Genomic DNA, 21,002 nt, shown 5'->3' with positions numbered 1-21,002 from the left:
AACCTTTCTCGGCCCCTAAAACCCTTACATACAAATTTTCACGTCGATCGGTTCGGTAGTTTCCGAGCCTATATGGATCAGACAGACAGACAGACAGACAGACAGACCGCACTGCATTTTTATAGGTATAGATTTAAATAACTTCTCAAAAATGAGGCGTGTTCCAAAAAATCAAATCAATTGGACAAAATGGCATTTTGTCTATAGAAAGGTATATGCAAAGTTTCAGCCAAATTAGAAATGGTCGATTCAATTGGTAGCCCGATTTTTGTGGAATTGCTCAGTGGCAAACTGTTTTCGCACTGAAAACTTGACGGCCCATAGATTTTGAATGCTGACATATCAAAACTTTTGTGTATTTTCAAACTATAGAAGCTTTTCATTGGAGGAAGTAACTGCTAATGCTACCGAAAACAGTTTTTTTAAAAGAGGAAGTGCCACTGCTGATACCCGCTACTACTTATTTAAGACCATCCTAGTCGCCATCCACTAGTAAAATGATTGATTTAAGCAGAGGCAGGTTTTTTGTATATAAAACTATGTCAAAATTATCAACATTATATAATTGACAAAAATCTCACGACGTGATATATGTCAACGAATTATGAAAAATGTCATATATATCGAAACTGTTAAAAATTTCAAAGTATGTAAAACTGACAAAATTCCAGAAAAGTCAAAACACCACAAAAATGACAAAATTATCGAGAACGTCTAATATGTATGTCAAAAATGACAGCTGAATAGTAAATATCGAGATGTCAATGCAAAGCTTTGGTGCTAAATTACGATTCGGAACTCGACCTTTTGTTTATTATACACAGACTTCGCAGCCAACTGTACAGGACAATTGCGGGGCTAGCGCTACGACCCTACTGACACTAATAGTCTCTCCCGAGCCGAAACTTGAATCTACGACGACTGGCTCGTCAACCAGTATCATACCTCGAGACCAACTGGAAGATAAACAACAATATAAAAATGTCAAAAATATCCTATATCATGTTAAAATAGCACTTTTTTATTTACAAAACTATCAAGATGCGTAAATTTTTTTTTTTGAAATATCAGAATGTTGGAAATGACAAACATCAGAAGTGTTCAAAACTAATGATGGCAAAAATGTAAAAAGAGGAATGAAAAGAAAATCACAAGGGTTGTGTGCAAAGCCACGACCGCATAGTTGACGTAGAACTACATGCAGTTGTTAGTTACAATACACTAAGGTCACTTTTTACGCGGTTTTTTTACGCGGCTTATTTTACGCGGATACCGGAATTTACGCGATTTTTTTACGCGGATTCCGGAATTTACGCGTTTTTTTTTACGTGGATTCCGGAATTTACGCGTTTTTTACGCGGATTCCGGAATTTACGCGTTTTTACGCGGTTTTTTTTACGCGGCACGTATCCCCCGCGTAAAAAGCGACTTTAGTGTACATGCATTGTTGCATTCGAGAGTGACCGCAAGTGATAAGTACGAAGTAAATTTCTTTTTTATATCAATGTTTATAATTTTTAATCCAAAACTTATGAAACAACTCTCTGAAAATAAAGTGGTCTCCCTGAAAATTTCAAGGCAACTCAGGTCGATTTACGGTCTAGAAACATCATTCCAACTCTGGAAAAACTCCTATAAGGTCATTTATAGCTGTTTTCCAGATGCATCTAGAGTAGAAAAACACCCAAATTTAACAGTACTTGGTCATTTCTAGCTATTTTCCAAGAACCGGAAGTCAACATATTGAACTTTTGAATGGCCATAAATCGTTCTCAGATGCCATTTCAAACTTTTTCAGTGTTACCACATTATTTCCAGGGTTATTTTATTAGTGTTGGATAAAAGTTATTGCTATTTGTCATTACCAAATGAGAGCAATGTAACAAACAGTCTTATGAAGTTTTACGGTAATTTGCAGTCAAGGCTTTGCACACAACCCTTCTGTTATTTACAAAAGGGAGTACCGCTACACCTACCGCTGACGCTAACGTTGGTACCCGCTGCAATTAGTCCTGCTGGTACCCGATAATATTAGTTCTTCAATATAGTATTTAGCTTGTTCTCGAAAAGACAACATGTTGACATTTTTCAATAGTAAAATAGTTCGTAGAATGCATTTGCAATGTTTTGAAACTACTATTTGAGTCATATTGCATCATTGGTATTTGTTTACAATCAAAAACACTTGAAATTTTTAAAATATGCAAAATTTTACTTTTAAGTAAGAATTTATCTCATATTCCTCCTTCCAACATTTTTAACAAAAGTTATGGAATAATTTTAAGTATAAAACAATTTCAACGAAAATTTAACGCTTTTTTGATTTAAGGTATAGTTTAGTGAATTTATTTTACTGCCATAAATGCATAACAGTCCCATGTGAATTTTCAGCAATTTTGAGATAAACCTCAGAAACTTCTCTACACTTCGAGTACTCTCGAAAAATCACAAGAAAATGCTACGTTTATTGCTAAAATGATGAAAGAATATAAATTTTGGTAGGTCCCATGCTACAAATAAACGCGAAACAGGCTCAGAGCTGAAATTTAGTAATTAGTAGAAAATTACAGTAACTTCCAACTGAAGACCAATTGAAGTGCACTAATCGAAACAACAATTAGCTTATTACATATAGAACTGTCAAATAAAAGGGAAAAAATACAGTGGTCCATCTGCGTCTACTGCGTTTTCCTCAGTTGTACGTTTTCGGCAGTGTGACTCTTATGCATTTATGGGCAGTTTAGTTTTCTAATGTTCTGAACTTAAATTCAAAATAACTTGAAAACGGATGCATTTACGAGATAAAGTTGCTTTTAAACTTAGCCTTCAACATAAAATTTATGTTTCATTTCTCTATCTTGAACTTATTAACAGTTTTGGTATAATCTTAAGTTACCTAGAATAATAATCTTTTTTTTTTAAATCAGTTCTATTTTTTGCAGAGAAGAATATCGAATATTGAAAACAGCCAAAGTTTTGATATTGTATGAAATTGGTTAAAGTAGGTATCAATCTGTTTAATTATTTAGATTGTTTGAAATCAGAAATGATTTCAAACAAAACAAACCAGGTTTAAATTCAACATACAATACCAATGAATATTTAACATTCTCAGCACAACAGAGGCAAACAATCGTATGTTTACAGCAATAAATCTTTGATAGAATCGATGTACATGATTCGATTTGAAGATTTTCAAACAACTTGATTCACATTTCCCTGTACGGTGGGCGGGCTTCTTCCCCCTCCACATATTTCAGGTAAGCGCCACCATCCACCGATGGCCACTTTGCATATTTGTGTCACGTAGCCGTCGTTGTCGCAATTCCGGTCCGATCCATGGATTTCAACCCTTCCCTTTTACCTCATCCCAACACCCCCCTCCCACCACTCGGGTTGAAATAAAAATCTAAGTTTACTGTACCATATCGTGTAGCAATCCCGAAAAAAAGTTTCGCTACTTGAAAGGCACTTCAGCTTTGCGAAAGCTAAAAGTACGGAAACTTAGCACGATTTGATCGTCTCCAGCTGCTGGTATTCAGTGTGTACTTTCCGCCGCCGGCATGCGAAAAGAAAAGAAAAGATTCTTTGCCCGGAATGTGGTTTTGGGCGGTGGGGGGGCGAGGGCGACAGAGCGCACGGAGCGCACAGTTTCCAAAGCGGAAAAGGCGAAGAAGCAAATACAATTTATTTTATTCAGCACTGGAATGAGCAAATTGTCATGCCATCAGGAAGCCAGACTGGTAAGAGTAGGAAGGTAGGGGGTGAGAAAAAAAGTACAATTTTCCAATGGCCGGAGCAGGATGGGACGACGAAAGGCGCAAAATAAAATAAGAAATGAAAATGTAAGGATCGTCCTTTCCATTTTTCTTCATCAAACTCTCCGAGAATCACCGAGACGAGACAGAAACAACTTTCCCTTTGCGGAAGTAAGAGGGTGACAGGAGGCGTCTTGCAGTGGCAAAGATCTTCTAGGGTGGAAGATTGTATGAATCTTATATGAATTTACAACTTATCTCTATTTACATATATCATTTCGGTTTGGGTTTCTCACTGCCGACCGACAAAAAACCGTTCTAAGGCGGAAGGGGAGAAGCATGTTTTCACATTCTACACAGAAGTCGAGTCTTTTCAGAAGAATTTTCTCCACCCCAAACCTGGTGTGTCCCCGAAGTTGTACGCGCTACGCTCGGGGGGAATATGAAACAGTTTTCCTTTTTTCCCCGGGTTTGCTCTTTATCATCGTTTCCATGTCAGACGAGAACGTTGCTTGTATGAATAAGTGTGTGTGTGCGCGTCTGTGTGTATGGGGATGTGTGTCTGTGACTGACGATGTGCTCAATGCTATTTAGGTGGCAAGCCGAAAATATATTTTCCTCCCCTAGAGGGGATAGTAAGAGGATAGCGAAGTGAGAAGAGTGTACAGATTGAATAAATATTTGAAGGCATCCTTTATCAAAAGGCACCCTCCCACCGGGTGGCTCCCCCGGAAGCGGTGGGCGGTGGAAAATAAAGAAAGATGAATGTATTTACGAGATGACAAAGATATAGCTCGGAGCAGCAGCAGCAGCAGCAGCGTTAGCCTATGTGTGCAGTTGATCATCCCGTGAACGCGTGAAGCTTATCGGAAGGGGAATCGTAGGAGGAAGTGGCGAATTTTTGGTCGCTTTTGTGGGTCGCTGTTTGAGTCAGCCGTGTCGATAATCTTTTTTTTTCTCTCTTATTTGCTTCTGTGGAGTGTCGTTCTGTCGAAGATTCTGAAAGAAAAAGGATACTCTGGGATGTCAATCATCTGGCACAAGGGGCAAATTGCGTTGACCGAGCAGAACCGTACCAGGCGGAGGGTGTGGGGCTAATTCAATCGGTAAGCTTGGAGAAAATTTGGCTGATGATTGAATCAATACAGCATTGGGATGACTTGTGGAAGAAGATTTGCATGAAAAGACATTTCTAATCTTGAGGCATAGCTATTGATTTGGACATGCAGAAGAATGTTTTATTAAATAGAAAATTGTTTCAGGTTTCATTTGTTTTTTCAGCTTCTGCAAGTGCAGATTTCTCAAATCAAAATGTGAAATAGCTGATTGTGAATTATTTTTCAAAATCATTCAAAGTTTTTCGAGAATGTATACAGAGTTTAGTTTATTTAAAAGTAGAAGCAAACTCAAATCTCGTTAGTGGCCTCACACAGTACCCTATCATAATGTTTCCTTCATGACCTCGTGGTAAGCTGCATTTTTAGTGAGATTGAAAAATATTGTAATTTGTGCACAATGTTTCCCAGCGAAATGTGTTTCATTCCTACAGAGTCTGTTTTTTTTTTCTTTTTGCGATTCAACGAGTGCACTCGTGCCCCACCACCCCATGTGCAGGGTATAAGTTTGCATGTGCATGTCGAAATGCGTGTGCCATGTGCAGTGTCATAGATCTGAATCTAAGCGAGGCCACCAGAAATAGCTATACTTCACGCGGCTGTTCTATCCATCAGAGCAAGTTCACTTCCTAGTTGAAGGCTGGCCTGGTTTGCTGTCAGTACCCACCGATGCAACGACGAACCAGGAGAGACCGTTCCTCGCCTTTCCTTATACATATATACGAACGTATCACCGTACGTGCATTCCGAGGTTACACACCGACCGAGCGAGTAAAATCGAGCAACATAACTCATAGTTGCACCCAGCGACGCTTTTTACGGCCTTTCGCTATTCAAAAGCCAGCCCGACTTCTATTTGTTCAGCACTTGCAACGCGTTGAACGCACGGCCGGTATCACCCATCCCTGTTCCGGTTCATTTTTTTTTTATTTCTTCTCACCACTACTCGAGGTATGCAATCCATTGCTCGTTCTGAGCGTACACCACCTAGCCTAGTTTTCCCGAAACAGCAACGGAACGAAACGGATCCCGAAGGATGGGGAAGAACCGGAAAAGGATGAAAAATGTAAGTACCATTTTAAAGGGGTTTTCGATTGCACGCCGCACATCCTGGCATGCATCATCATCGCCATCGTCATCCGAACCACCATCATCATCACCACCAACATCATCATCCACGCTGGGATGGAAAAAGCGTCCAAAGCTCGTTCAAACCCACTAAAAAGTGGCACTATAACCACCATTCCTCTGCTTGCCTCCCTGACCCAACCGAACCACCAGGGGCCACAACATCCGTTTGGTGCGGATCGTCGACGCTAGACGATAGAGCAGTTGAATGTTGAGCTGTTCTGTTGTTAGTTGAAGGCTTCCTGTGTAGCAACAGAGGAGAGAGAGAGAAGCGAAAAAAAACCCTCGAACGACCCGGCGCTCGGCATTCAAGCACCCGGAACCCGGAGAACATTTACCAAGTTATGTACTCCTCGCTTCTGTTGCTGTCGGTTTTCCACCATATGTCACTGACGCTCCGGTTGTCACGACCACCGCGGGAGAGGATGGGGAGTCCCTTTGCTGATGCACTTTCACAACCCATACGACGTGGAAAGTACATTTTTCCTATCGTCCTATCCGTCCCGCATGGGTTGCACCTTACCACTGTAGTGCTATAGCACAGGACACCCGTGAAAATTCACATCATATGAAAGCCTCGATGGTTCGGTTGGCACAGCACGGGTAAACGATGATGCACTCCGCTCTTACAGCTCCGGAGGGCGGTTGCAGCAGCAGCAGCGCCGGCCAAGTCTTGTGCACGCTTGCCGGAGTCCGATATTAAATGCAACAAATTTATTATTATGAATACGAATATTTATTGCGCCGAGTGCTGCGAGGGGTGTGCAGACTCGCCTGAATGTTCGCAACTACATATAACGTGTTCCGGATGTGATTTACTGGTTCGAATGTAATTTGGCGGAGGTGGTGTCCGGCTGCGAAAAAAAAATCTCGATTCTACTGTTGAATTCCTGTGCAGCTTGCCATTTTTGTCGATCAAGCATGGAAAGATGATTTTGGGAAATGATACAATCAGAGCTGCGATTAATCCAAGCAACATGCTGACTATGACGAGAGAGAAAATATCATCGCACTCGTTTCTTTCTCTCATGAATAGCCAGCAACCATCACAGTAAGCGTGGAGATCCGACAAGTGATTCAATATCTTGTCTCTTTTGTTGCCATTTTCGGGTTCTCATTGTCAATCGTCGTGAATATACAGAGTTCACTCGGAAATGTCACTGCAATGCAAATCAAGGTGATTTTTGGAATATCAAAAATCGTTCCAGTAGCGTGATTATGTCAGTGCCAGCTTGAAGTTTGTTGCTATCAGGATTTTTTAAATTTGATCTGCTTTGCGGTCCGTGACGATCCCAACTCAAGATATGGCCACCAATGAACTAGGTTTATAATTTCAAACAGGTCCGCATTTTTACATTTTTCAATGAGAGGCATGGTAGGATTTTAAGCACTTCTAAGCACTGCTTTGATCATCGTTACCATGTTACTGAAACATATTCCGGCCATATATCCGAAACCAGTCGATTAACTCCGGCCATCCTCTTCGTTGAAAGAAAATGTGAATGAAAACTAGGAGAAAAGCAAAACCGTTCCGAACCGAAATTGAACAGTTTCAAAGTTGAACCGTGCCAAAATTTAACAGGATCTGTATATAAATATACATACCCATACATATTTTAAAGTTTTCTGTTTTGCCACCCGCGATTCATTTTTTGCCGCGAACTAACACTGTCTTTAGTTTAACCTACAACAAGCACAATATTCAAGAATCAAATTAATAAACTTATGCTGTCAAAAAACAAATAAAAATGCAATATTATTTTTCAGATATGAGATCATTTCAAAAATATTAATAGATTTCTTTCTATAACAATTGGTGTTATGAAAAAGCACCAAACTAAAATACGCTCAGTTACAAAACGAAGGAATAGTTGTTTATTGGCAATGCTTTTAGTCGGCGTGCAGTCAAACCGAACCAAGCTTCTAAAAACATTTACCGTCGCAATTGCTGTGTACAAGCTGTTACAGAGAATTTTTGTTATAATATCGTTATCAAATGCTCAAACGATTTCGTTACTTCATAATAGATAGATCATTACTTCTCATATCCACTGGGTGTCAATAACTCAATCTGAGAAAACGGCGCTTAATTCGGTTTGATCGCACGCCGACTATATATCAATATCATACATATCAATTGAAGAAAAATCATTGATTTTATGTTTGCTATCCTCATAACATCATGCTGTCAAAATGAACTTGATATTTCTGCTGGTTCAATCTCAGTACAGCCATACCCGAATGATCGAGAAAGATAGCAAGCAAAAAATGAGAGTGAGAGTTGACGCTAAGAGAATCATTATAACATCGCAAACTCTTTTGTAATGAACCATGCATCGTAGTTGGCTGATTCTGGTGTTGCATCATTTTGGCGTAATGTCAGTAGTATGATATTGACTTTTCGCAGCTCTGGATACAATACAATACAAATTATTAAATGAAATATTTCAGTTCGGATTTGAGATTCCCGCACGAAATATTAGCTTAAGAAACAAATTCAATTAACGAAAATGGACATCGAAACCTTAAACTAAAACTAGAAAAATCGCAAATCCCACACTCACAACACTGGATATAGAATTAGAAATGCCAAATCTACCATCAGAAAAATAAATCGACAATTGAATTCGAAAACCAAGATCAAATTGTAATCCGCTTTTGAAAAGTCCATAAGCAACAGAAGAAAATTTTAATCGTAAGCCTCTATAACATCCTAGCTCCTAACACCCAAAACCGAATGGAAAATCCACACGTTAATCCCAAATACTGAAATCTTCATGCTGCTAAGACCTAAACAATAAACTCTAAATCCTGAATAGAAACCTAGAGACCTGAATTAAGTGAGGTAACGTATCATGATCATGATCGAAACAATCTAGACTACTCTCATGGTTCATAGAATTTCATATCACATTTTCACCAATAATATTGCATAAAATCATAAACAAAGTACGTTTATCGAGAAAAAACCTATCTGTTTAGTTTACAACACAATAATGAATAGCAAATTTGACTGCATTGATTCAAATATATCGTTTTATTTCAAGAGAAATACGGCTATTTTAGTCTTAAGGGTGTATCGAAACGCTACTGTGTCTTATGTCCAACGTTTCGACCTTTAGACTTGGCCTTTCTCAGGGGATCTACCAATTTATTAGAACATTTTATATAAGTAGTATATCTTTTCAAAAACTCTAACATTTTTATTTTCTCAAAAAAACTTACATAAAGTCGTACCGTTTTCCGTTCAGCGTACAAAGCTTTACGATAGGTTTTCATAGCTATCGATAGGTTCCTACGGACATAAGGTTCTGATACATCTTTAAGACTAAAAAACCGTATTTCCCTTGAAAATTCCTGTTAGAGTCGTTTTCAAATTTGAATAAATCGTTTAATCTGATAGAAGAATTCGTATCATGATCGGAACAAAGAAATGTATCATGAACGGACCAGCCATCTTGTTTTAAATTCATTTAAATTCAAATATACAATTTAATTGCCTAAAATTATTCTGAACACTTAAAAATGGACACACTCAAAGAAAAAATGTTTTTTTAAACAAAAACTTTCCCATGAAAACGTGAAATCCATCAATGTATCAGGCACAAGTGTCAAGTGAAGCGATGAAGTCTCAGTATTAAACTGTTCCGATCATGATTCAATGCTGTGGAGCAATTCCACAAGAAAACGAGCAACCAACTTAATCGACCATTTTTGATTTAGCTGAAACTTTGCATAAAATTTGCATAAAAATTGAAATTGAAAATCTAAAATCAAAAGTCAAATTTAAAATACACTAAAAACAGCCACATAGAAATCAAATAAAACACTGCATAAAAGCGGATTTAGTGCATTGAAAATACATCATAAAAATAAAAAATAAAAATTCAAGGACAAGGAATCTCGAATCAAAAAACAAGAACCACGATTCAAACATCAATATACAAAACAAAAGTAAAACAAATGCAAAATCAGCTAGAAGTCAACTAGTCAAAAATCTTGAATCAAATCAAAGAAACAAAAACAAAAATCAAAAACTAGGGTAAATAATTCGAAAACAAATATCAAAAATCGATTAAATGAAAATCGCGAAACAAAAATCAAAATTCAAATAATAAAAACTTTTAAGCAATGAAAATCGAAAAACAAGATTCAACAAACCAAAATCACCAACCAAAAATAAAAGGTAAAAAACCATACCAGTTTTCTTATCAATAAACTAGAAATTAGAAGCCATAAATTTGACTTCCAGCCTCCCAGTCAGGGCCAGATTTAGAAGCTGGGGGGCCCGGGGCAAATTTGTTTGTGACGCCCTCTTTTCTCAAAACATTTAGAAGTAACGTTCTGGAAGGTGACGAGCAAAAAAAAATTTCGCCCTAGGACTAGGGAGGCCCCTTCAATCGGGAGGCAAGCCAGCATTGGGTGTTCGAGTCTCGACTCGAGAGAGACAGTTGGTACCGTAGCACAAGCCTCGCAATAGTCCTGTACACCTAACAGTTGGCTGCGAAGTCTGTGTATGATAAAACAGATGGTCGGAACTCGGAATGTAGCACCAGGACTTTGCTTGCATAAATTTTCAATAAATAAACAAGAAACCAAAATAAAAAATAAAACATCAGAAATCAAGCCAACCAGTCAAAAATTAAAAATTATTCAACCAAAATCCACAAATCAAGAAACAAAGAAAGAAAAATCAAGAATCAAAACACAAAGGTAATGATTTAACAATCAAAAATTCATTTATTCAAGTCAAATTCAAAAATCACACATAAAATATCGAGAATATAATATTAAAAATCGTAAAACAAAAATCAAAAGTGAAAAGAGCAAATCCACGCAACAAAACCCTATTTTGCAGAATTATTGTAATTTAACTAATAATTTTTATTAATCTGAAACATTGAACAGATGTTCCTATGAGTGAAAGATGGCATTCTGTGTTATTATTTTTTAGCCAAACATAGATGCTTGGAAGCCGGACAATAGGGCATATTACATGGCTATGATCAAAAAACAAATATTTCTTTTATTTTGTTTCCGTGATCATTGAACTACAATTTATTTATTTTTCTCTGAAAAGTCACAGACGAAATCATTTCACTTGTAAAAAGAAAGTATTATTTCCATTATGTAGTCACGATGCTAATTTGGAGTACAAATGGCTTTTTGTCTTAGAATAGTCACCAAGAAATTAAGAGGTACATTTAAATTTTTCTTACAAATGCACAGTGACTTTTTATAGAAATAGTTTCCCCAGTTAGTCACTGTGACTTTTGTAAGAAAATATTTGACAAAAGTTTTGTTTAGTAGAGTTCGTGACCTTGTGAAAAAACTTATAAGGGGTCATCCACATACCACGTGGACAGATTTTTAACGATTTTGACCCCCCTCCCCCTCCGTGGACAACTGTTCGTATAAATTCTAAAAAAATTGTATGGACCGTGGACATTTGCCACCCCCCCACCCCCCAAAGCTGTCCACGTGGTATGTGGATGGCCCCTAAGGTATTATCATTGTCACAGTGATTTTGGTAATCATCTCTTTTGGTTTAAGTAAAAATCAGAAAAAGTAAACATCATGCTTTGACCAACATATGTTACTATTTAGTCACCGTGACTTTTGTAAGGAAACATATGCCAAATGTTGTCATTGAAGAATATGTGATTTTTCTGAAAGTTCCGCGGGATTTTAGTAACCATCCTTTTTTAACCAAGTAACAAAAAAAATAGTTCAATTTAATAAGGTTACATATTCCCTGAAACTAACGTTCGATTGGGATTGTCTCAAATGAGTCCCCGTATCAGTTGATCTTTATTGAAGAATCAAGAAATGATCACCAAGAATATTTGGTGACGAACGCCTGAAGTTTGTTGGCTCACTAAAATGGGGGAAATACTTGCTAAAAGCGGCGAAAGTAGTCCATTATAAAGTTTAACCAGAATATGATTTAGACGTTTTCCTTAAAAATTTCCCTGTATTTCGTAGCAAGATTAAAACAGGAGTCACTTATAAACAAACATTTGCCGTAAAAGATCAACAAAATTATTTTTTCGTGTTTCTGAATATTAAAAATTTAACGAAAACTATCTAAAACCTAATTTTTTTTAAGGCGCGTGGAAATTTGAAGGGGTAGGCAATATACTTTCTCCATTAAAATGGGATTGCATTTGTAAATAGCTCTTGACATTTATCGAAATTTTCACTTGTTTCATGTTATTACTTATATACACACACTCAATCATTTCTAAATTTCATCGACGAAATAAAAAAAAACACTAAGATAGCAATGTTCGTGAGTTGGTCACGGATAGTATGTTTTATTTTAGAACTTTGTCACGAAAAATATTCATAAATGTGTTGGTAAAAATATGTTTCGCGGTGACAATTTAAAACAAGATAGAAATGTTTCTAGTTTTTCCTATAAATATCACCAAGTTAAAAATATGTAAATGTAGAAAATTTCTAACAAACCACTTTGTGACAATTACTAAAAGTTTGTGTAAGGCTCTAAGCCCCGCCTTTTCGACGCTTTTTCAGCATTCCTGGCCATTTACAGAACATATTCTTCATACGAATATGAATCTTCTCTTAAAGGTCACCAACATGTCATTTGTGCGGACTGGGGGACGCTCTTGAAAACCGGACAGTTAGACATAACACATGGTGCCCGTGACAGAATGTTTCCGCTGCTTATAAAATGGAAGAAATTATATATGCAATGCGAATATTAACCAGCATCAGCAAAAATCGAAAATTATACATCAAAAGTCAGAAATTTATCTATAAGTCAAATTTTGGAATCAAATATCAAATTTAAAAAAACATAAAATAAAAAATTTCAAACCAGTAATCAAAAGTTAAAAATTCAGAAATCAATAAGCCATAAATAAAAATTGAAGACGCAAAAATTAAATAGAAAATGAAAATCAAGAATCAAAATTCAAAAAATAATAATCAATCTTAAACTAAACATTAAAAGTTAAATCCAGCAAAAACCAAGAATTTCAGGAAACCGCGTAAAACCCGCATAGATTTTAAAAGCTTCGTAAAACCAGTCACATAAAACACTGCGTAAAAACGAGTTTAGTGTATCAAGAATAACACATCAAAAATCGAAAATCAACAATCAAAACCAAAATCTAACTGAAATCAAAATAAAAAAATTGAAATTGAGAATCGAAAATCGAGAATCAAAATTTGAACTCATTATGGACTGGACCTAGATTTAGATTTTTCTCCAACGTGATTTTCATGATGCGGGCTTGTATTGTTCTAATCAGGAACAAAAAGATGATTTTTTTTTCGAATTCCTCAACCGAGTTTTTTGAAGGTCTTTATACACTAACAGTGGGCCCAAGTGGAAAAAATATGCTAGCAGAACATTGACACATGGTACAATAACAATGTCATCTGTTAGCTACTAAAATATATTATTATTAAAAGTTTCTATTGTTTTTCAGCTTTAAAACAATTATTAAAATGAATAAAATGAAACGCGCGAAATTACATACGGAATGGAAGAAGGGGGGTGCCACGAAGGTTGCTTTGTACCTTACTTTCCCAGCTATCATATACAGAAAACGGAATATATTTATCTCAGATATAAGTAAAAAAATTCAATTCTGGTCCATAATGGGTTAAATAAAAAAATAAAATAAAACTAAAAAAGTTGATTAAAAATCAGACAACCAAACCGAAACGTATAAAACAGAACTTAAAACTGAAAGCTGCGACTTTAATAAATTTGCAAATTCAAAAACAACAATCCAAATCGAAATTTGAATAAAACAAAAATCGAATATCACAAATCAAAAATATAAAATCAAGAATTTACAAAATTTCAGATCTCAGCATCCAAAACAATAAACAAAAACCATACGAAAACGAAAACCATATCTGTAAAAAAAAGTTTTCGAATGGCACAAGAATTTTTAAAATTTGGGCCCCTTTCTTACAATCTATTTTCTTGAAAAAAAAAAAAAACACATTTGGCGATCACCAAATTTGATGTTTGCAAAAGAAGACTCTATCTTTCTCTTTTCCAATGATATGTTGGTGCGAGTGATTCCATGAAGAAATTCAAAAGTTATTAAGTTATTAAGCAATTTTAGTGAGCCAAGTTCTGCCATAAAACGAAGGGTCACATTCAGAATGAAAAAGTAAAGGTCGCAAAACGAGCTCCGAAAGTGACTTCTGACAAGTGATAAATAACAGGTAATAAATGACGTGTGACAAAAGACGAGTAAAAAGTTATTAGTGGCAAGTGATAAATATTAAGAGACAGGCAAAAAAAAAAAAAACGAAGAGAAACGAGTGGGAGCAGAACAAATGTAAAACTTTTTGTTTTACAGGTTCAAAGGCAAAATGTGAAAAGCAGAGAGTGACTTATAAAAAAATTGCAAATCAGAAGCATCAAGAGACAAATACTGTACGACGAGCAAAGGAAACTAAAATTGAGTAGAATAAACTAAAAACTTATGAATGACTAGCGACGAAAGATAAGTTATTAATCAAAATTTGCATAAAAAACGAAAAATGGTTGTGAAGAGCAGAAAAGTTAGAAGCAAAAATGGATAAATTGAAAAATAACAAATTTGATCAAAATGCTACAGAATGAATCGGTCTAATACTAACAACTCAGAAGGATATATTACTAATATACTGTCAATCGACAGCAAAGCTTCATCCACTAGATGGCAAACGGAATCCACCGGAACCGAAGCTGTAAACGGTAATGTTCCCCACTGTGTGTCGTTGTTTCAACGCACACGCCACGGATGCCGCATTCTAATTGATAATAAATATAAAATAATAAAATGAAATTGTTTGTTGCTCCGAGAGCAACGAAGATTGGAATACCAATTACCACCCGCTACTGTCCGCGCTTGTTCTTCCTCACACCACACCTCTACCGGGGTTACGGTAACGGGAAAACGAGGAAAGCGATTAAGAGCGCCAGAATTTACCAGTTGTGTACAAGTGTGCATGTTCGTTTCCAGCCCCCAAGCGCCCCACTCTGCACTGCTGGTATCCCACATAAACAAGTGCAAGTAGCAGAGCGAGAGAGATAGAGAGAGGCAAACTGATAGCCAACTGGTAGAGAAAACCACCGGCTGAATGCAAGTAAAAGCAAGATCTTTTAGTACTACGATGAGGGCGTCGAGAAAGGAAAACTTGATCTGATTGAGTTTGTCAGAGAACTGCTTTTCATGCGTCGCCAGTTTCCGTCGCTCCGAGCCCCCGCCCCGGCGAAAATGGGGTGGCAGGAGAAACGAGACGATAATGACTTGGTTCTGTACCAGAGTACATATTACACGATGGAACGATGGCTGGTGAAGTGGCGTGGAGAACAAACAGACAGAATTTTATCCTGCTCTCCAATCACTCTTGAGTCGAGCCATCATCGTACCCGTCGTCCTTAACAGTCGGGTTGGCAGCGGGATGGATGGAAAACCTCAGAAGCAGAAGTAGTACGAGCAGCCAGTCAGTTAATGTCACTGTGTGTGTGTGGGTGTGTATTTGTATCTGGAGGTGTGCGCATCCATTCTTCACCCAGGGGTTTGAGGGTGGTTTTATGGGTCGGATTCTGGTTGAGATTGAAAATGAGTCGCTGGTGAGGAAAACACAGTAAGTCCGGATAATTCCATTTGTTTTTCCTTGTACCACCGAAGGAAGTAACGCAATTTTCTCGGCTTACGGAGTTTTCCAAACTGAATCAACCGCACCAAGAGTGACAGAAGAACTCGGCATCCACCCACCCACCAATCCACATTTTGCCTCAAGAGGGTGAGAGATTGCTGCGGTCTGGTTCCTCCGTTCGGATGTTCCATTGTTGTTGTTGAAAGGCGGCAAAAGAGGAGACTAATAAAATAAAGCAATTGAGAAGAATGAGTCGTATAAATGTTTCGGTATTAGGGTCGTTCGTTTTTCACCACCCCGCCCTGGCCGCCACGCTGCGCTGTAGGGGGCAAATGGATTGCAGTGTTGGGGGTGGAATGCTGAAGCTGAAACTGAACTGGCAATCAACCCCGATACCGGGAGCCGAACTGCAAGGACTGGAAGCAGGAACCAGTGCCAGGTTGGGTGAAGAACAATTACAAACTTGGACTTACCATGACATAATGTCGCTGCATTTCGGTTTTCTCGCTGGCGAGTTTATCACATTCCAGTTTCAATCTGTGGAAGAGAGTTGTAGTGTGTGAGAGAAAAAGAGAAAGAAACGAAAAACAAAGTTAGGAAAGGCATGACTAGAAGCGGAAAATGGGGCGAATTAATTAAGATTTATGCGCTTGTTTTCGAGAAGGGTTGCAAAGTTGGAAACTTTGGCTGTGTGAGAGAGAGAGAGGAATGATTTGAAATTTAATTTGTTCGACGTTGTTAGGCGGCAAATTAAATGAACAGTCTCTCTGTTTGCTGTGCAGCCGCCGCCAGAAGCCGGGTCAGCGGAGGGAACTTCGCTTCAATTATAAATTATTTTCGCTAATTAAAACAAATACGAGCACGGAAAGCGGGTAAGGAGGGGGACGACGATTGCACTTTTGTAATGCTCGGAATTCGAACAGGGAAAGTTAATTACAACTGTTGGGTACTTAATTTCTTGACCTCCAGAATGCAATTAGAGGCTCTGCCGAGTGGCGCCACACTTCGCAAACGGAAAACCGACTTTTGTGGGATTGCAGCCGTGATTGTGATTTATAAGGATTTATTTATTTCATAAGTGGTTGCAAACAAAAATTAATGCTTAGTGATAAATGATAAATGATAAATGATAAATGATAAATGATAAATGATAAATGATAAATGATAAATGATAAATGATAAATGATAAATGATAAATGATAAATGATAAATGATAAATGATAAATGATAAATGATAAATGATAAATGATAAATGATAAATGATAAATGATAAATGATAAATGATAAATGATAAATGATAAATGATAAATGATAAATGATAAATGATAAATGATAAATTATAAATGATAAATGATAAATGATAAATGATAAATGAAATGATAAATGATAAATGACAGATGATAAATGATAAATTCAAATGAATATTCAATGTTCATTACCAGTTACTTGATTATTTATTATTATTTGTCTTTTTAATCGATTTGGTTTTTATAGAGTGTTTAATTTCATCCCAGTAGCTACATTTTTTGCTACTTGTTAACAAATGGTATAAAAGTTGAGTTTTATTATAGTATGAATAATAATGTGACCAAGTGACTCCCTTGTAAACTTCTAAAAATGAAGTAAAAAATTTGGAGGAAGTACAAAATAGATCCTTCAAAAATTTATGTCAAACAGACTTAATTTTGAGTAAAAATAAGTTATCGATTATTATCTAAACACAATTTATAAATCTACATTAAGACTAATTTGAAGAAAACCAAAAAGGTGTTTTTCATTGTGTACAACTTTAGCAAGCTGAGGAGGTTCTTTGTGGCAAAATCTCGCACAAACTCCCAAACCACAACTCACCCCTCAAACCGCCGTAATCCAGAAGGCCACCGAAACACTCAGTCCTGGTCGAAACCACCAGCCGAAAAAAGCCATTAGGACCCTTCTGGGCAAAATTCGACAGGAAACCGAAGCAAAAGAGCAAATTCAATAAATTACTTATTTCTTTATCGCTTCATTGAGTCCGGAACGATTCGTTCAACTTCCTTTCCCTGTGGAAAGGCAATTCGCCACCCACGGGCTGCCGCTCTCATACCGCCCACCCGCAACACGGTAGCGTCATCAAGTGCACAAACCACCACAACAAGTTTGTATCAATTTTTGTATTGTGTCTAACTTCGTGACTTGGCCAGTCTGCCAACTCTGCTTGTCCTTCTGTTACCCGTCCAAACCTTGTGACCTGTGCCCGAAACGAATCGAACTGAATTGACGGAAAGTACCGCACAGGAAGTGCTTCCCGTGTCAATCCTCTGCTCTGCTTCAGCCACCCTCTCTAATGGGGACCGGCATTTCGAAACTGATCGTTCATTCTCTCTCTCTCTTTTCCACACCAGCGAAGCAATTTTCCTGGGAGTCCAAAGAAGAAGCAGCAAACGAGAACCGTCTGTTTTCCTGCTGCCTGACGATGGCAATGATGCCATCAGCGCCGGGGGTGATGGCAGGCGGCATTGGTGCGGTAGCAAACTATTGTACTAAACTCAAACAATCAAACAACCCTTCCTGGCAATTTCACCCCCATTTCCTCCTCTGGCCTCTTTCTGGTGCTATTCTCGCCCGCAGCGGGGAAGGTCCCACAACAACGGATGCCAGTTGGGCGGAAAATTTACACCGAAAACAGCTTGCAATACGAAAATGTGGTAAACGGTTGCGGTCAGGAGATTGGGTGTACATTTTCGCATTATTGTTATTGCTGTGTTCGAGATCCGGCCTGGGATCTGCGGCAATCGAACTGTTTTTCGGGTGGAAGGGCGCGGGGATAAGCTCATTTCTAGTGCTGACACGTTCGATTCGAACCGTAGCTGTGCACTGGAATATCTTTGAGACTTCAGCGAGTGTGCACCAAGGGGGCAGGAATTTGGCCGGCCAATTTTCGTCACACAGTGTAAAGCAATAATTTCCAAGTAACTAGGTTCGCCTCTCGAGTGGACTTGGAGCCATTCGTGATTTACGAGGGTCAGCTTATTTCGGTTGGATCGGTCATCGGTCATGGTTGATGTTATGGTATTTCAGTATGCAGGATTCGATATACTTTCTCTAGCTTGAAATTCAACGCCTTGGTGGCATCTTCATCATGTACGTTTTTAAGTGTAATTTTGTGAATAACGATATTTATTTACACTTGTCGTTCAAGCAACAGAAAGGATCAATGCAATGCCAACTTGTGTAGTTATATAAACACAATTATTTTTCTTCTGTTATGTTCAGCCGTGAACGTGACAAAACATAAGAAAAAGTCAAATATTTGACAATAGATGATGAACTTATAAATAGAGGAAAAATGGCAAATATGACATTGTTATTGATGAAAATAACAAAAACGAAAAAACAAAATTTCAAAAATGAAAAATATATAAAAAATGATAAAAAAATGATAAAGAAATGAAATAACAAAGATATGTATGTGGGTTGTACTTTCGGCTGAGCAGTCACAAAAAAAGTAGAACGACTTATTTTGTACTGTCTGACGTTTCATCACTAATCAGCGACATCTTGAGCTTTTTGCATCATATACTGGTTAACAAATGAATATAGTCTAGTTAATTGTATGTGGCTATTGTGTCTGTGACTTTCGTATATCTTGTTCGTTCCTTTTCCAGATTCCAGAGATTATCGTCAACACTAATTTGGGCGATTATGTGTACATTCTATTGTTTTGATAATAATAAAATCCGTGGTTTCATTCAAACAACAATATTTTAAGCTAACTCACAAATATATCTACTGTGGCTGATGTGTTGGAAAGAGCTTTTTTATGTAAAAAGCCTCTAATCGATAATAAATTCCCACAGTTCACTGATCAGTGACGAAACGTCGAGTAGTATAAAATAAGTATTTCTGCTTTTTTGAGACTGCTCAGCTGATAGTACAACCAACATACATAACATTTTAACAGTCGAAAACTTTGCACCATTTATGGCAATAATAGTATGCATGACAAAAACGACAACAATCAGAGAAACAACAAAGATGACAACAATGACAATTATGACAAATTGGCAAAAATGACAAAAATTGTCGAGATAACGAAGAAAACAAATATGACAGAAATAATACAAGTGGAAAGGTAACAAAACTGACAAAACAAAACCGACATAAAAAAATGACAAAAAACTAAATGTTGACAAACTAAGCAAAAAATAGCGAATAACAAAAATAAAAAAAAATAAGACAAAAATAACATTAGTGATAGAAATAAGACAAAATGGTATACATGAAGAAATAATATTTCTTAGAAAATTTTGTAGTCAAACAACAAAAAAGAAATGACAGCTCATTACACTAGCCGAGAAAAGTCGCCCTAAAAAATTATAGCTTTTCAACCAATCCTGTGAAATTTGGTGCTTCTAGCCATCGTCATAACGCGTGAACTTACGTCAATGTTACGCATAGCAATTGCTCGCCGAGTTCGTCGCTTCAACGTTATGGTTACGAGGAAACTCCTTTAAGTCTCTAAAAAAAAGTTTGTGGCTAGGGGCACCAAAAATCACAGAAGTGGTTAAAAAACTAAAATCTTTCAACCTGTGTTGACCAGTGTTACACTCAGAAACAATCGGACAAGAAGTGGGTAAAATTGATAAAACTATTAAATATGACGAATATGACAAAATTGACTAATCTGACAAAGGAGAAATTAGATGATTACTGCAAAAACAACAACTAAGGACAAACATGTCAAAAAATCTAAAAATGGCGAGAATGGCAAAATAATAGAGGTATGAAATGTCAAAAAGACAATATGATAAAATTACAAGAATAACAACAAAATTCCCATGTCAAAATGACAAAAATTACAGCAATGAGAAAAGTGAAAAAATAACAAAATTCATAAAAATGATAAGGAGTATAAAAATAACCAAGACGTCTGAGAAAACAAAAATAGTAAAAATTACATGGTGCAACGACCGATCATTTTTAATTTAGCTTAAAATTTGCGCAGAAGATCCCAAAGGCCAAAGATGTCATTTTGTACCATCATTTTTCTGTTTTGATTCTCAAATTTTTGAAAAGGTTTTTTATAAATATGGTTTTCATGATTACAGGTCGGATTCGATTACATACAGTCTTCAATTTATTTTTTTTACTATATAAAGAAATCGCTCCTATATTCATCTCAGTACCTATATTCATCTCATAACGCTTTTTTGATCAATTTATCGTCAAATTTTACCATATTTTCAACTCAAAACTTTCAACCACTTGACAAAATCGAGAAGCAAATAGATTTACTTTCAAAAATTTTTAGAAAGTGGACGGTAAACTGGACAAATAAAAGAAATAAGATGAATATAGGAGCAGCTAGCTGATGAGATGA

The 21,002-nt window shown here is 36.9% G+C and overlaps 1 protein-coding gene across 10 annotated transcripts in view; it reads right to left on the bottom strand.

Moving 5' to 3' along the window:
• LOC129727630 (protein groucho) overlaps positions 1–21,002 on the bottom strand; it is a 343,638-nt gene that overhangs the window by 126,036 nt on the left and 196,600 nt on the right. For all 10 annotated transcript variants that reach the window (XM_055685625.1, XM_055685632.1, XM_055685627.1 and 7 more), the window contains one exon: positions 16,114–16,177. In XM_055685625.1, coding sequence (XP_055541600.1) covers positions 16,114–16,177 — 64 coding nt within the window. The remainder of the gene's footprint in view (positions 1–16,113; positions 16,178–21,002) is intronic.

Source organism: Wyeomyia smithii, chromosome 3 (genome assembly GCF_029784165.1).
Source record: "Wyeomyia smithii strain HCP4-BCI-WySm-NY-G18 chromosome 3, ASM2978416v1, whole genome shotgun sequence".
Classification (NCBI taxonomy): domain Eukaryota; kingdom Metazoa; phylum Arthropoda; class Insecta; order Diptera; family Culicidae; genus Wyeomyia; species Wyeomyia smithii.
This window is presented reverse-complemented; position numbering and strand designations above follow the sequence as displayed.